This window comes from Fulmarus glacialis, unplaced genomic scaffold, assembly GCF_000690835.1.
Source record: "Fulmarus glacialis isolate BGI_N327 unplaced genomic scaffold, ASM69083v1 scaffold27270, whole genome shotgun sequence".
Classification (NCBI taxonomy): domain Eukaryota; kingdom Metazoa; phylum Chordata; class Aves; order Procellariiformes; family Procellariidae; genus Fulmarus; species Fulmarus glacialis.
Window position 1 is genome coordinate 10,207 of NW_009190225.1, and position 18,879 is coordinate 29,085.

Consider the following 18,879-nt stretch of genomic DNA (forward strand, 5'->3'; position numbering starts at 1 on the left):
AAGGAGCTGTCCTGTATGTTGATGGACAAAGCATTCACTAGAAGTAATGAGTTAGATACCCATGAATAGTTGAAATAGTATTACTTCTCTTTCTCTAGATCTCTTTGCACCACAAAACTTTTACACCCGGGTCTGAAAGGAGTCTGGCTACGTGAACAAATAAAGTTGGGTTAACAGTGTTGTGTAGATGTAATGTTACATTACCCCAGAACAAAATGAGAACTTAGTAAATTTATTTTTTTCTTTAACCCTCTAGGAAAATGTTAGAAGTCCTTGAAAGTATACAACTATAACAGGTTGCTTTATCATATTATGACCATAGTGCAGGATGAAAGCTCTAAAGGACTCCTCATATTACTAAAAAAAGATAAGTGCATCCCCACCATTTGTAGGTTGCTGTGAATTTTTGCTGCTTCAGTAAAATATTCTAAACAGACTTCTCTAAGAATGGCATTGCTGGCTGTTATAGCTCACAACACAGTTTGAAGGCATGTATTTTATTTGTGAGAAAATGAGAATTCAGTGTTTTGATATGTGACATACATGACATGAGCGTGAACCATTATTACATTTGCACATCTCAACCAGTTCTTATAAGCAAGCCTAAACTTATTCACCATACAACAAACCTTGTAGGGATAATCAGTTCTGCATTCTACACCACATGAACATATAAGCGATTGAAAAGACAAACTATGATAACTTACTGACAGGTATAAAATACTTTTATATATATATACTTATACTATAAAACACCAAAAAAAACCCAAACCCAAACCACTGTAACCATGTATAATAAAATATGTCAAATGTAGTTAACTGAAACTGTTTATATTGGTAATAAATGAGAATCCAAAAATTGATATTCACAGGCTTAAAAAGAAACAGCTCTCCATATGCTCTCCATATTTGATTAAATCAACTAGTTAAATTATCTCCAATATTCAGCTAATATTTTTAAGCTTTTGCCTTTTTTTGCCTGCTCCCCATCCTCTGCTGAGCTGTGCTGGATGGTCTCGAAATGATATCCGTTCTTTATGAGATGGACCCAAACATGATTTTTCTGGAGTAGACATATTCTTTTCTAAACAATAAACAGACATGTGAAATTAAAAACCAAACAAAACTCCCTAAATTTCACTGCATCATATTCTTTTTAAGATAATAATATACATTAATATGTCTAATTTGATAGCACACAACTTTTATAATTATGTATTGCCCACTGTTTTAAAAGTAATACAAGTATTTTCACAGGGTAGTACTTTTTTAAAAACAAAACTCCTTATCAAAATAGACAGTAAAATTACTACAAAAAATTATCATATTTTTAAAAGTATCACTATCTGTCCATTTTGAACATATTTTAAACACATATAGAGTGATATATAGAGAGATAAGCAATGCTTTTGACAGAGAAACTAGTAATGTCATTTATTCTTCAAGTGGATGGAGAACTAGTTCAGAAGATATATCTAATTAACAAGTTACTGTTTTACTATATTAGACCAAAGAGAAGAGAGATTTCTTTTTTCAAAGTGCAGGAATACTTAAACTTTGATGCTGAATGGTGCCACAGCAAGTTTAAGCACACATAAAAATATGTGAAATTATCACTTTCATTGTCATGCATATAGACGCTTGAGTAATTTAGACTATAGTTTCTACAAAATACTTAAGACAATTATTTAAATAAAATAACCAGTAGACCTGACCAAAAGTATGATATTTATTTTACACAAATCAAAAATTTACAGATGGAAATATGTTTCTTAGACAACTGTAAGGAAGGAAGCATCTGTGGAAGACAGCTCAAACTTTGCAAGAGAATGATACGATGTTCACAGTACAGCAGTTTTTTAAATATATATAAACATATATGTAAAAAATTAGCATGCTATCTTAGCTTACCAAATAAAAAGTTTACAAACATCTTTTTGCCACCTATCAAAGGAAAAAATTACTAACTACATATTTTTAGTAAGTATTTTTGGTATTTTAACTTAACTTCTTAGTACTTTTTAATAGCAAAATTACATTTCTCACAACAAATAGTCTCAAAAAATTAAAAGAAACTTAAATCATATGACTGAATATAATTCTATCTACTAATATATACAACATCGTAATAAATTTCAAACAGTAAGAACTTCTTTGTTTTCTCATGGATGCTTTTCTGTAGTCTGCTAGATCTAAATGTCAGGAGCTTTTCCCAGCCTACAGTTCCCTTTTTAATGAAGTTTTAAATTATTGTAAATGTATCTTACTAAATAGTTCTCTCTTTTTGCAATCAAGAGCTTTCAAGTATTTTTATCATGATCTCCATTTGTGTTCTTATGGCTCTACAGATGAAGTAAATTGTTTTTTTTTTTTCTTAAAATGTACAACTTACTCTAGGCATACGTGATTAAGATTTAAAATACTAATGTCTTGCCTTTACAAGATTCCCAGTTTCCTTGCCTTTGGATCTTTTTATTTAACACCTCAAATGGTAGCAGATATCTCTGGTGCAGAAAGGCTTTTGTTAAAGAGCAAAGAATAAAGTTATTTAATCAAGCAGTAAACTTTCCATTAATTCTTTTGACTGGGAACCATAACGTATTCACTGAAGGCTGAAAACCTCAAATTAGTAAATTGAGTGGTTAATTTAGTGAAACTTCAAAATAAATCTAACATGGTAATAATATTAAAAAAAATTGCATCCCTTCTTTCATTTAAAGACATGTTTTCTGAAGTTGCAAACATTGTTAAACAACAAAAAGAATTAAGACAAGAATATGTTCTTTGTTAAAAAAAAAGGGGGGGGGGATAGCTATTGCATGTTTAGACTGGAAAAGAAGTTTGGGGCTAAATTATGCTCAAGACTGACCTTCTTATGCATTCATTTTCAAGGTTGTATCAATGATAAAGGTAAACTAGACATACCAGTTATTTATTTCTGTATTTTGACAAAACAAGTATTTTTTATTACATTATTTTAAAAACAGAATAAATACAAATGCCAGAACAAAAACATCATTAATAAATTTGAAGATTAGTTTAAAAATGATAGAGTCAATGTAGCAAAACAGGAAGTCAACCACATCCTAATTGCCTAATATGGATTATTTCTTGACTAACAATCTTACTTGTTTATGAACCTGTCTGTACTGCTAAATATTATTTTCACGATGGATTTCAGAAATCTGTAAATGTAGGTTTTCTGGCTTTCCACTTATAACAATATGCAATTCATTGGAAGGGATATATTGTCCTTCCATTAATATGAAATGTATAGTAGTATTCCATAAAAAAATCCCCAAAGACTTGCTGCAATTTGCTACAAGAAACTTGTGAAAAGTCTTCAGAAATTACTAATATACCTTTTTATTTTGGCAGAATAACAGCCATATCTGTCATAGCATGAATTGTGCTTGTCAAAACTTCAGAGTCAAAAGTTCACAATTTTTTAAATTGTAACTGATTTATACATTGTTTAGAGGGTAGAGTAGTCCAATATTTTGTGAGTAAAATGTAATAATTTACTAATCTTGAGTGCATATAAGCTGTCTGACAAAACAATGTTTTAGATGTCTGTGAGAATCATAGCTCAAGATTTGTAGACCCTCAGTAACAGAGCAGGATAACTTCCTCAGCAAAATCCCAGATACTCTAAAAGTGTAGAGTCTCTGCTCCCTTGAATGCAGATTTAACAAATCAGAGGCTATCCCAAAGTCTGACAGTCACAGCTCGCTTTTTCTTTATCTAGCCTGAAGTGCTGGCTAGATTTCCTAGGGTCTGCTTTAAACTTTACTGTTTAGACAAACTGAATGAAAGCATAAACTACTCTGTATTCTTTCTTTCCATCCTTCACACAGTTCTCAGCACTTTCAGCCAAATAAAAGAAAACCATTGAAGGGAATGATCAACTAATTTAGAATGAAATATCCACAAGACATTTGTTGTAAATCACTGTAAATCACTCCCTTTGTATGTCCTATCTTCCCATCTTTGAAATGGGCACAATTATGCTTGCTCTTCTGACAAAACACTTTTGATATCTATTAACTAGTACTAAGAGATGGGTATTATTATCAGCACTGCTGTTCCAGTTATCGGTCTAACTGGAGTGATGAAAGACAGAACTGGCATAGAGATCCAACAGACTATTCCCTGAAGAAGAATTCTCAAACACAGATATGAGTCAGACCGGCATATAAGCGTAGTGAAGTTTGCTTAATCCTCTTCATATTACACCTAATTCTCAGACATTATACTTATAGTGGCTTAGATATTAATTATGATTGAAAAATTGTGTCATAAAACAAAGAAACACCTCATTTACAATGAAAGTATTAGTCAAATATGAGAAAGGTTTTTATTGCAGTTCTTTCTCCTAGAGTTTAATGCAAGAACAAACAGAAAGAAAAATGAAAATATAGGAATGAAATGCATTGCAAATATAGGACTTACCTGATTTATCATACATGTGCCCACAAATTACTATGCTTATTTTTAATTCATGTCTTTTGCTATTTCAGTGAGAATCTAGATATGAACACTCTTGTGGTGAATTAAGAGCACCTTTGTACTTAAGTATGAAGTAAGCATCTAGGTAGAGTCTTGCGAGAAGTAAAAATATTACATATAAATTAAAACTAAAACTCAGTTATTTTGTTGTCAATACCCGTGTTTACAACAGGTTTTCTGATTCTACATTATTCAAACAGGCAATTTTTTCCTTCAGAAACATTCAATGCAGACAGCTTCATTAGCAAATGGTTAGAATTTTGTCTAGATCAACGGGATGAGGGAAGACAAGAGAATCTGGTAAGGGATGACAATGTCACTTTGAATTAAGAGACTGAACCTAGAAATGTTCCTTAAAAATACAGCCTTGTTTTTTCTAAACAAACAAACAAACCAACCAACCAACCATATTAAAATGAATAGATAACTGAATTCTTATTATATTTGTTTCACTTATATTTATTGTGCTTTGCTTCTTCTACTCAGACGTAAATACATTTATACATTTATACCTGCTCAGGGGAAGTTGTGCAATTTTACTGCCTTATGAGATATTTTATTTTAAGAAAAGCAGAGAAAATAATAAAAAGTGGGGAGGATACTTAGCTCAATGTACAGAAAAATAAAGCAAAGATTTACCAGAAATCAATTGATTGATAGCAAATGAAAACTTTGCATTTTTTTAAATGTTCTACCAAGCATACACCTGAAGTGCTGCAAGGTCAGATATTCAGGTATTATGGAAAGATTAAAAATCTCTGTGAGATCCTTTAACTGTTCTTCAGGGTGTACTTTATTTGAAAGTCTTACTTTACACCTCAATAGGTTTTTTTGAGAGAGCTTAGAGCTTTCTCTTACAGCATTACTAATGATGTGAACAGTTTTTACAGCAAGCTTGGATTTGCAATACCTCCATTTTTGCCTAAACTGCAATGTGTCTTGCAAATGAATGGTTCACATATTAGCATTTATGAGTGAATAAAATTACTATTATCAGAACTTTTTGATTGGTAAAATAAAAAGTGACATTTAAAGTCATATTTTGCTGTAAATATAAAGAGAACTGTAAGGCATATCTTTCATTAGTATGCATACATACACACAGAGGTATGCACATGTGTATTTGTGATTTATGAATAATTGTAAGCATGATAATAATACTTTATTTTCATGTTACGTTCCATGAGTGTATTTGTGGCGGGCCTTACCCAAAAGCAACAACAGAAAGATTCACATTGTTTCAAGCCCATATATAAGTATCTTTACTAAGTATAAATTAGAACTATTACATTGGTTTTACTCTATAAAGTACTGATATTTTTGACAACCATAATAATAATAATAATTTTTACCATTACTGGTACTAGAACTAAATAGGACCTGGCAAGTGTATTAAGTATAATTTAACATGATATACAGTTATTCTAATACCCATTCATATGGGAACAAAATCTTAGCCAAGAAAAGCAATTTAATTTCTCCTATCCCAAACTAGGCTTTGGAAGACAGGCTGTAACAGTTATTTACTGTACTTTCATTGAATTGTAATATTTGACTATATGAAGCTCCAGTATAGTCTGAGAGATTTCCAGGTGCCTGTATATATCAAATAACCATTTCTTTTGAGTATGTGCTGAAAGCTTGTCTTGGGTTAAGTTAACATGCTTCTATTTCTAAGCAGTCACTTTTCTGTTGTTTAATCTGTTTTCTGCTATTGATTTGTTCTGGTCTTTTTTGGTTAAAGCCTGGGTCTTTTAACAAATGTCAAGGTTTACATATCCTCTGTTTTGATAAGTAATGCAATATGTAAAATGCTTTGAATGAAATTCTTGGTGTCCAAGAAGAAAAGCTTTGTTAAAGAGGTTATGATAGAAATTTTATGATGTATAGTAGACGTCATAGGGCATTTATCGATCCACCTAACATTGTGTGTCTGGAGATATAATTTATTTCAAAGTCCTTACCATATTGTATTACTTAAGAGCAAATACAGCATAAGAAGGCATGGAGAAAAAACTTCAACATTTTAATGAAAGTGACCAGAACGAATCCTTAGCAGCAAAGCGTTTACATCAATTTAAGCTCTGGAAAGAAGCTAGGTTCAAAAAAAAACGCTACAACCTCAGAAAAGTTACTTTTTAATATTGTTACTTATGGTAATACTGAAGTCGGATGAAAAAAAAATTTTTATGTGCATTATTAACATCAAAACAAAAATATATTTATTGTATTGCAATTTTACATTATATTTTTGTATTTCACACTTATATTTGAATAGCATTGAGAAGCCTCAGGAGCATCTTACACAAAATCCCACATAATATGTAAAGATATATCTCCCTTCCATATGGAGATTTGAAGATAAAACATACTCATGATTAATTTATTTTTTTAAAAGCAAATAATTAATTTTGTTTGTAAATCTCCTTGACTTCAAGCTGGTAGGACTAGAGACTAATCTTAAAATTTTATAGAAACAATGAACTTAAATATCTTTGTTTATCAAACATTGATCCTGTTCTAACCAGATCATGCTGACAATTACATACTTGAATAATCTGAACTCTAAAATGTGACTCAGTCACATGAAGGAATTCACATAGATAAGCATTTACAAGAATAAGTTATAAACATTTATTAATTGCCATTTTACACACTTAAAATAAATAACATAATAAACATAATGCTCAAAAAATGTTCCTGTAAAATATAACATTTTCCTAACCACAAACAGGACTTTTAGCACCATTGGTTGTTAAAGCCCGGTATTTCTTTTGCTTTTTAGTTTCTTATCTATTTCCCCAATTTTGACCATTTAGGATGAAATTTTACATACTGAGTATCTGCCTTTGGCCAAAGTTTTCTGAAAGGTCGGTCACTTCTAAGAAAGTATGTGAAATATTTATGTTGCCCTTTGCAGAGGGGACTTGAAGTCGGCCAAGTAACAGAGCCTTGCTTTAAGGATCTGTCCAAATTTGGATCAAGTATATACAAATTGAAGTTTCTACATGATCGGAGGAGACATTCTTGATTTTTTTGGCTATATTCCCTAAAATATCAGTCAGCATGGAAACGCACTTTACCATGATGTTACGCAGAGCTAAGCACGACTATTCCTAAAAATAATGTTGAAGATCATGCTAGGTCAGGAAACTTAAGAGCCTGCTTGTTTCATGTTCTCCGTGGCAGACGGAGCCTAGCTACAGAAACCATGGAGAGGATAAGAACCAAAGCTGCTATAGGAAGGAGACTGAGAGAAGAGGCAGAGGGCTGGAATTAAAACCTGAGAGAGAAATTAGACTGACTTGGAGTTAAGGTGAGAGAAACTAAGGCTAACTTGGCAAACAATACCCTGACATAACTGGCACAAGAGACTAGAATGACTTGACAAATAGACTGATGCTGAGAGCAAAGAGAAAACATGGGGAAGAAGAAAGATGTGAATTGGCAAGGGGGAACTGAGTGAGAATAAAGAAGATGGATTAAGGGGCACTAGATGGGCCCTAACTCTCAAAACTTACATAACTAAAAGAAGTGAAAATAAAGGTGATAAGAAAGGATACAGAGAATAAGTAGATTAGGAGTCTGGACTCAAGATCTGCCTAAACAGTACACTAAATCAGGCCAAATTTGGAGGAGATTTAAACTAGGAGATGATGAATCTGAGGAATACTGGCAAGGAATACCTGGATGCAAAAGGGACTAGAGAGAGAGAGGAAAAAGGTAATCAGACAAGGATCTATGGAAACAAGCCCAAGACTCAATGGCGACTGTGGAAAGGAAGCCTAAAAGTGGATTGAAGAGGAAGCTTATGCTGGAATAAGAAGTTGGAGGAGCAGAAACAAGAATTGTTCGTAGTAAAAGAAAGGATTAGGGAACGCAAGTGTGGAAAAATCAGCTAATGAAAAATTAGAAGGAAAAAACAAGGATAGAAATATTGTCTTGGGGAAAAAATCTATAGACACATCTTTGCCATCCAATGCAACAACTCTGTAGTAGCCCAACATTCATTACAAGGTCCTTCTGTGCAATGACTTGAGAAATATTTTCTACTTGACAAATATCCCACAGCAAAGGAAACCTAAAATTGTTATTATTTACTCATATCATATGACAGAAATCCCTGTGGTGGGTCTAATGGTTCCCCCCCCTGCTGCCAAGAATCCCCAAACTCTACTAAAAGACTATCAGGCTGTAAAATTAACCACTTAAAATTTAGGAAATGCCTCTGTGTATCTGTAATACATAGTTCTTGAATTATTTTCATAATTCAAAACACAGATGATGAAATTACATGAGATAATGTATCATTTTTCTCCCTAGCCTGCTAAATTTAATGAAAGCAAGTTCTAAGTGCCTTTTAAAATCTGCATTTAGGTCATTTTTAAAATATGTAACCTCAAAGTGAATTAAGCAGCATCTTGTATATTATCATTCTGTAGTCTGTTCAAAAAGATTAGGTATGTGCTGTTCGATAGTTAACTAATACATAGAAAAATATATATGCATCTCCATAATAATTTCAAATTGTTAGGAAAGCAGTATCTTTCAGCTGTGTTTAACAAACAGAAAAAAGTTCTGATCCCGCAGAATATGTCAAATTTGCATGCATGAGTATTCTCATTATGCAAAATTATACACAAGTACTTTCCTGGTCCAGATTTTGTTCTTAATCACACCACTAGTCGAATTTTTAAAACACTTGGGCATGGAAATCAATGGAATTATATTGATAAGCCAGGCCTACATGTGTGTTTCCTTAAATTTTTTTTTTAAAAAAAGTTATTATGATTGCATACTGCAAGAACAGGGAAATACTCAGATATTATATCTGTGAATAGGAAAAAAAACAGTAAAAATTTGAAGTTTTTTGCATTGTGTATTAGATACATGTATCGTACTGAAATCTGGCTTACTGGCTTTGATTAAGCCAGGATTTCACCTCAGAAATTCACTTTTACCTTCATGGTTTTATGTGCATTTTTGAGAGATGCTTTCTTCTCAAGCAGACAATATTAAGATAAATAGCTCTCTGCACACATAAACAGTGACACCTATGCTGATTTACTTCACTTCCAAACACAGGATTTATATCTATACTGGAACGAAATTCATGGTACATACCTGATTTTTCCTAGTTTTGTCATTATAAACTGTTCATTGAATTTTTAATAATGTTTCTTGAAGGACTACTGCACTTTTATTGTTACTCCACACAACATCTCCCCAGTTAAGAAAAAAAATCAGTTAGTGAATTTAAGAAACTCTGAAAGAATGAGAGTTAGACCTACATTGTCACCAATTATCTTTATTTTGTGAATTAATCATTCCACCATTTGACATATCCCTTGATTTTGTCACCATACTGTAACTAGTTTGTTGTTTGCATGGCTGTACCTGTGTATATCCATCTGTAACATTACTCCTTTGTTGACATGGCAGCTTCCAAATAGTTTATCCAGTTCACAAATGAGGAGGAGGCCCCTTCCCTTTCCTAACAGTTAAACATAATGATGCTATCATCCTTTCATCAGCAGATACATAAACATCATACAAGGATGGTATATATCATGATTGTTATTTCTCCAGATAGGAAAATTGATGTATATAGATTCAAAATTACATTCCTAATATCAACTAACAGGCTAGTGACAGAACAGGAAAAAAAAAGCCCAAACTCTTGAATCTTCAGTAAAATACTTTCTCTCATGTGGATAAAATGTATCCTATCAGCACCATATATTTAACATACACAGAAAAGTAGGTTTTAGTATCTAAGTCTGCACGTGAACAAGTTCCGTTGTGCTGTGTATTTTCACATATAGGGCACCAAGTAAAGTTCAGTATACTGAAGTATGTTTAAAATATGAAGAGTATTGTACTGATTTATTAATTTCTAATACAGTGATTTTTCTCACTGATTATTTAAAAGAAAGCATCAATGTCAGATGAAAAATTTGGACTGACACAATATTAAGATTAGGAGCTTCATCTACCTGCACCGTAAGTTTGCAGGATATGAGTGAGTTCTTGTTTGGAAGTCATTGAAGAACTTCAAATTCATATAGGGTTGTGCCACTGCTAAATTATCCCATTTCTCTGCATGGGTTTTTGCCTAGGTACCTTTCTATTCTAACATGTCTCAGGGTTTCTAGATTGAGGCTATTTTGCATTCTTTCAGCCTATAACATAGTTTTAATTAGTTTCTAACTGTTTTCCTCTGACCATGTAAATATATGCTATGCATTAATGTATGGTGGTATCAAAGCCTAGTAAATTTTTTTTAATCACTTCAGAACTGTAGAACCCTTTCTCATCCATTTTATACCTTCATTTTCTGAGCACAAAAATGTTAATAGTACAGAATCATGTCACTATCTTTTATTGGACAAAAGGCTTGTCCGCTAACATTCATGTGGTCATATAACCAGATGTGGCTTACAGAAGAGACAGCTTTTTTCCTAAAATTGTGGCAGCAGTTGTGATTTCTAAGGTAAATTGGGTTCAACATTTTGCTGATGATAAGAAGTAATTTGTACTGTAAATATCCTCTATAAATTTACAGCATTTCTACAAATTTCTATGGAGAAAGCATAAATTTTACCATTATCTTCTAGGAAGTCTACTAAGCAGGTAAATGACAAGAAATTGAAACAGCTACTAAATAAGTACCTTCATATTTGATCCCACGTTTCTAAGATGTTTCTTACTCAATTTCTATAACATGGCAAACTTCTAATTCAGACTGCATAAGGAAAAAAAAAAAAAAGAAAAAAAGAAAGAAGGAAAAAATAAAAAAAAACACCAGAAACCACTCAGTAAAATATGAGTAAAGGCATGAAGAGAGACCTTAAAAATGAGATGTTTACTGCACACAGGGAGTTTACAAATCCTAAATGAAAGACAGCAGTTATGGAACTAGAATACACAGACAATACTAATGCTAAGGAGAAAGGAGCGGAAAAGCAGGAATTTTTTAAAAAGTGAAGCTGCACCATACACTGCTTAAAACAAAGTTGAAGACTTTCTAAGGACTCTCATTATCAAAAGAAAGGAAGGCAAAAAAATCAAGGTGAGGGTTCTGTCGAGAGGAAAAATAAGCATTGAGAGAAAGATGTAAAAAGGAAAGTGAAATAAAAGTTACTGTGTTTGGTTTTTTTCAATTTGAGTTTGAAGTCTTTCCACTGTAAGAAAGGCATTATTAAACTTCATTAATTTAATTTCACTGAATAACAGAATGGTAAAGTTTGAATTTATCTGAGAAATTAAATTGATAAATGTTTTGTAGTGGAGAGAGTATATATGGGCCATTTTTTGAACTAGGAGTGATTAAGGAATGACAAGATCCAGGTTCAAATTTTTAAATTTTTTTTTTCCTAGAAAGCAGTGTTTTACTGATATCAGAGGCTCCCTGAAAGACTAGAATTCAGGGAAGAGAAGAATTAAGAATTCTGGGCAGTATTTTAAATAACAATTAGAGGCACGTTCTCATTGCATTCCACTTTCAAATTCTGGTGCTTCTGGAAACCGCTGTCAAAAGATTGCAGTTCACAAGACAAGAAGTACAATGAAAATAAAGTTTAAGATTTGCAGAGAAAAAAAAAAATTGTGATGATAGGTAGACAATGTAAATACATATGAGACTCATCTAAAGGTCCAACACTGGTTGGCCAGAACCAGATTGGGATGACAGAATGGAGCTGATGATTGTCATAGCCTACTCACAAACTGGACATTAGTATAAAAAAATTCATCCTGTCCAGCTAGGTATAAAAAAATAATTACTTAACTTTTAATTCTTGCAAAATATTTCTGTGCCCATCTTGCAACTTAGTGCTGACTACACTACCAGTGTTCAGGAAAGTATTAAAAAAAATATAACCAGCAATTCACACCAATATTTATGGAGTTAATAAAAATACCAGTAAGTGTAGGACTGATACCTGAATCTTGCATAACTCCAACTGTAAGCCACTAACCGTCATGGCTCATATATGTGTATTACAGAGAAATTATACATCAGGGAAAAAGAACTTTTTTTTCTGTCCTTTTTTACAAAAACAAGGTAAGTTTATGTGAAATTGAAAGGCAGAAAATATAATCAGCAAAAGCTATTCTAACACACCTACTTCTGCAACATATTGGCACTAGGTATGACAGAGATTAAGATCTTAGCAGTGGTCAGACAAGAATGGACATAAAAAAAAACCCCACTCAAAAAAAATACCTCAAGAAATAGAAAAGAAAAATTAGTTACTGGGGAGCATATAGAAATAACTGATTTCTGGAAGGAATATAAAGCAGTATGTTTGAGAACATAACATACTGGCCATCAATAGAGGCAAGGTCCTAAATTAGATAGATAACTAACTAGTCTAACTGAACAATTGCTACTCTTTCTTTGGGTTATACGTATTTTTTACCTCTTTTTTTTTTTAATACTGGGTGAATTTAATGCATAGTCAATTATCCCTTTGAACATACAACATGCAACCACATCAAACACTTTAAGTGCACAAATGCTTTCCTTAAACTGAGATATACTATGTCCACAGCATTTCCTTTATTCCTTAATTCATTTTGTTTTGTCAAGGAACAGAATTAAGTTAGTTTAGGATTAATCTACCCTATCCAGCTTTTTCAGAAAAAAATAGTAAATTTGGGTGATAAAAACCTTAAAATTCTTTAACCAGGAATTCTAAGAACCTACCTTTGGAAAATAAGATCTACAAAAAGTACATTGAAGTTGGGCAGTTCCCCAAAACATTTCTGAAAATCTTGACTTAGCCTTTCTAAAAAAACCTCTGAATTAAAGGATAAGAAGTTTGAAGAACTGTATGTTTTGTCTTTACAAAAACATGAACATTCATGTACAGTCATGTCCCGGTAGCATATAAAATGCATTTTATTTCAGTATCATATATATTTGAGGGTTTTTTTGAGTAAATATACCTAAAAATCATTTATCCTGCACTTTTAGACCTCACTTTTCAGCCTGGAGGACCTCAACAATTTATTGATATAATTACTGAATTACAAGTTATATATAAGAAACATATATGATACCCCCAACGAATATCTCTGATGTATACTAACATGTGTCTCAGTTGTATGCCAGTTTGCCGAAGACTTCCTACCAATACTTAAAAAGAATTCTGAGCAACAACCAGGATTATGGATGTTGCAAAGTGAACTTAGTAACATTTTATTAATTAAAGCTTGTCAAACAACTGAGGTTGAATTTTCCTGAAAAAATGGTACGAGAAATTGATTTAACAATTTATTCAAACGGCAACACCTCTAAGGTCACAGCATTTTTTCTAAGCTCTTCTGTAATACAAGTGCAGGTTAACTCAAAAGGAATACACCTACTAAAACACTAAAACAGTTTCTAGGCTTCTCCATTAAATATTTCAGAAAGCAAAACCAAGGGAGACAATACAAAAGAAAAGTATTTTATATTGAATACATTACAAATAAAGGCAAATTTTTAATGTTTTCACATTAAGGATACCACAGGGCTCATAACTTATTTTCGATCGTTGAAAAGCAACAGTCTTTGGCAAACAGAACTAATATAATAAACATGCTTATATACTACATATAAATTGTACAAAGATAATAGTAATGTCTGGGTTTATATAGAATATGCATTACAATTGAATGTACCATTGCTATTTAATTTCTCAAATCCATAATGAAAAAATGCATATAGATGCACATACAGAAATGTATGTAGAAAGACGTAGGACCTGGGCCTTTTTTCCCTTAGTTCCTGGACTACTGAAAGGACAATGAACATGTAATTTTGCTGTAGTAGATGTGCATTTTATGAAAATACATATATATTACCACACTGTAAACTGTCTCTCTGTCTTTCATACTTATGACTCTGCCAGTTGATTGCTCTTTCCTGCTCCTTTCCTAGTCTCTTCTTTTTGAAGGTATAATACAATGACATTTCTTTTCTTTACTGTTCCCAAGCTCCTAACATAGGCAAGTTCTACATGCCTGTCTTTGTTGAAAGAGCTTATTCTTATTCATTTTTCTGGATGGCAATATAGTGTAGGTTACTATCTAGACAGCAGTTATACAGTAATATGAATGCAGTGTATACTATTTAACTCAATTATTCAAGATATGCATACATTCTATTCTGAATATATGCATATAATGATAATTTTGCCATTGACATCAGTAGTTTAGACTTGTCTCACCTAAATTCAGGATCTTAGCAGTTAGGAATCTCATCTAATTTAAATGGTGGGGCTTCATCTCTAGCCAATGGAGAGAAACAGGAAAACTTAGGACACAATTCATTCTTTTCTAAGATGGCAGGCAGAGAGAAAGAATCATATTCTTTCTCCATGGATGCAATTAATGTAGACTAGGATGATAAATTTTTTCTAATCTAATTTTAGGAATGTAAATCAAGTGAATAAGCAGGGACAAACTGCACTCTCTGTTATTTTTTTCCTGTGGTGGACTAATATAATGTAAATAAATCTTTATTCTAAAGCCTTTACAAAGTATGTCAGAAAAATAGAAATATCAAGTATTTTTACATGTTTTTCTTGAATTGTAATGTTTTTCATTGAAAGTGAAAAATCAGTATATATGAAAACATAATCAAAAAAGCAAATCCAGCAATTACATATAATTTATGAAATAACCTGATTTCTATTTTGACATAAAGCATTTCAATAAACCTCACTACTTAAACAGTTTTAGGAATTTCAATAATTTTGCCAAAGTTATTTAATACTGCATATATTTTCTGTAACGTACATTTTTGGGGTTTGGAGTTTTATTTATTTGGAAAAGACATTGTACACAAATGACAAAATATAGTGTGTCATATTATTAGAAATATATTAACTTCTTCAGTTATATTATACAAAATAAAACACGAAACAAAATGCTACCATTTTATCACTTTCAAGGTTTTTTTTTTTCATTTTTTCTATATATAGATTCTTTTCTTAATTTGTATGATATTAGAGTGGTAAAAATAAAAGGCTTCAAAAGGATCCTCTGCCACTGAGCTATAGTAAGTTCAGTAGGATGCATATACTACAGCATAATTGGTAATCAACATGACAGAAATCTGTGGCTTGATTAGGATATGTGTTCTGGTATTCAGTTAACAAAATGTATTTTTCAAATCTCTCTTGGAAAAAAAATAAAGGAGAACATTAAAAAACCCACTCTGTTTTATAATTTAGAGAAAAGAAAATCTTTTAAGAACTCAGTCATCGGAAGACCTAGCATACATCACAGGGAACTTCCCATGGGTTAAAATCACAAGAGGAAAGTTTATTGATATTAATGATGCAGTTTTTAAACTGAACTGTAGAAAACGTAAGAAAAGGTTTTAGGTAAGAAAGAAATAGAAAGATAAGTAGCATGTGATATTAGGGATTCCAAGCATGCTCAATTCCACCTAGCATTTTAAAGTGATCTTTAAAACTGATATTGAAAAAAACAACATAACTTACTTGAAGATCTTGCTGAGTGTCTGTGTGGCTGCTTATTTTTTTCTCTGTTCTCAGTCAAAGCACTTCCACTGGCCATGGAAACAAGGTCTAAATCCGTGTCTTCTCTGCTTACAGGGCTTGCCTGGAAGCAGTGGGAGAGAATGTACACAATCATGAAACAAAATATAACATTTTCTGAATGCAGCTCACATTACCCCAAATAAACAAACAGGGTCTGTCAAACAACCTTCTTCAAAATGATACCACAATCCTTTATTGTTGCCTAGGCTGAACAAATGCACTATGTCAAAGCATTTCTGTAAATAAGAGCCGATCTTAAAACTGTGGTTTGTGATCTGAGTCAGTGCAACAACAAAAGAAAACATTTTAGTACAGTAATTTTGAAGAAAATCAATCTTGCAGATGGCTGATGAAACCTTAAACAGCTTAAGATCATTTACTAACCAGTCTATAATTTAAGTTACAGTTGAATGTCAGAGATGTCATATTGGATTATTTTCTGCAATATTTATGTTTTATCCAGGACATGTATCAGTTCAATCAGCCAAGGGCCCAGTAAGTAATTTAATCTTTTAGTTTTTTGCTAATTAACCATAACCATCAGACAGCATTTTAATTATACTTTAGGTAAGAGTATTATATTAATTATAAACTTCTAACATCCAATGGTGATACATTTTGCATGAGGCAATGTACCTGCACATAAATATGGCATAATAGAAATGAAAATCATATTTCATTTTAGCAATGCGTCCTTGTTTTGGGAACATGTAGGGCAAAGGTTAAAAATACTGACCTGGAAGATACCACACACTGTAAACGGTAGATTGTTAGTTTTGCAGAAATGACTTCACATTTACTCAACCAGAACTCCCCTTCCTTGCAATGAAAAGCTATTCAACATCAAAAGCAGCCATCTAACAATACTGTTGACTAGATACTGAGGGCCAGTAACAATGATGGGGAAAAATCAGACACTGCAGAAGAGCAATCTACAAAATCCCCAGTGTAGAGCCAGTCAGCTGGACTGAACATAAGGACATACTTAAATTTTCTAGATTCTGGACATTCAGAAGTGGAGTCCAGGAGGCAGATGAAGTCATTCCTCTATCTGGGCTGAAAAGCCCCAAATCCTTTCAGAAGCTAGGTGTCTAACTGAGTAGAGTCCGTTTTTTATAAAAACAAACAAACAAACAAACAACAAAAAAGGAAAGACTATGCTAGTGGTAATGTCACCAAAGTTTTGCATAGTATCATAGTAGCTAGACTGCTCAATCAGGAATCGAGAGACTGGGTCTCAACTCTTTCCTCGGGGGGTTGAAGCCTGCAGCTCCCTTTTTCTCAGGAAAATGCCATTACTATAAAGTTGTAGGCTATTCTGGAGGAGACGATCTCCAGATTTCCTGTTCAAACCAGCTCACTGTACCAAGAGCAGCATTGCACCAATGCAGACAGGCTTTGTAGTCCAGTCTAACTTAGAGAATTCAGATGAAATGGAGACCTGTTTCATTTCTTTGTCTTTACCCAGTCACTGTTTAATGTAAAATTCATTAAAAAGTTCATGCATTTTCAAACCAACAACTCCAAAGATACAGAGATTTTATGCTCTTCCTTAGTGACTGCGTACCCTTTGTGTCAGCACAGAAAGTTTCTCTCTTGTTTTCTGATGTTTGCCTTTTATATGTTTAATGACCGTGATTTTAAAGTTTTGCTTTGCACAGGTAGCAGGCTGCATTATTGCTGCTAACATCAATATTTTATTTTCTCTTCCACAGCAGTGTCAAGAAACTTTGAAAAGAGTAACAGTTTTATCCTACCAACTCTTTATGGTTTTGGCCTTAATATTTACAGTCACTTTAAGCTTGTGAGAGCCCCATATGTCCAAGATCTTTAAACAGAAAGCTTTTAGTCTTTCCTTAGTAGAAATAATGCAATCATTGGGATGCTCAGAGAGATTCAAACCAATAGAATTGATCATTCTCATTTCCATCCAACCTGTTTCAACACACAGCAGAAGTTTTCTAATGTCCCAAATCCCAAAGACCCAGGAGGCCACAGTATTTTAAACAACTAACCTTTCCATAGAGTTATTATGCAATCCTTATCATCATAGAATCTGAGGCTTCAGATCTTGTAGACAACAATATTCAGTGTTCTATGCTAGATTTTAACAGGGCTGTCTGGCTCTCTGATGTAAAATTTTTTTTTTTTTTTTTAAATAAAGATAAGTATTTTCACCCAATTGCAGTTAGAGTAATATTTAAGGTTGTATTAATCACTGGAGCAAACTTAATTTCAGGTTTGTAAAGAACCTGATTGAAAGTCCTCTGTAGCTAATTAAAACCTTCCCTTTTACATTTATAGCTTAGAGCCAAAAATTTGGAAGAAATTTAAGATACTGGTACACTTTTTCATAGAGTGCAGTATTGGACATCCATCTGTAGTGATCACCATACTTAACTCTTCAGACTTTTTGCCCTTAGTTTTATTACTACAAACCTTTTTTTTACAATTAATTGGAATTTAATTTCAATGAGGAGGAGGCTTTGCCTTGAATACAGCTCTGCATCTGAATACTTGTCTGTTCCTATGTTAAATTATCAAGATATTCTGTAACTTTCTGAGGTAAAAAGTGCTTTTAAATTCAGGTTATATCTTAATGATTTGGAGATACTGATTAATGGCAAATTTACCATGTAGGTAACTTAAACTACATATAAAGATGAATCAGGAAGTCTATCCTACTTGTCATTCAGCAAAATCGTATTAATATCAGGTGCCCAGTTTAAACTTTAAGTCAGCATGCCTTCCTAAGCATTTATGTAGTAGTAGTAGCAAGCAAAATCATCAAAATTAACATAATAAGGTCTTA

At 32.6% G+C, this 18,879-nt stretch overlaps 1 protein-coding gene across 1 annotated transcript in view; it reads right to left on the minus strand.

Moving 5' to 3' along the window:
- Window positions 1-944: 944 nt before the first annotated feature.
- LRRIQ1 (leucine-rich repeats and IQ motif containing 1) overlaps window positions 945-18,879 on the minus strand; it is a 112,901-nt gene continuing 94,966 nt past the window's right edge. The window contains exons 25-26 of the mRNA XM_009584910.1: window positions 16,008-16,128; window positions 945-1,084 (exon numbers count right to left, since the gene is read on the minus strand). Of these exons, the coding sequence (XP_009583205.1) occupies window positions 945-1,084; window positions 16,008-16,128 (261 nt within the window). The remainder of the gene's footprint in view (window positions 1,085-16,007; window positions 16,129-18,879) is intronic.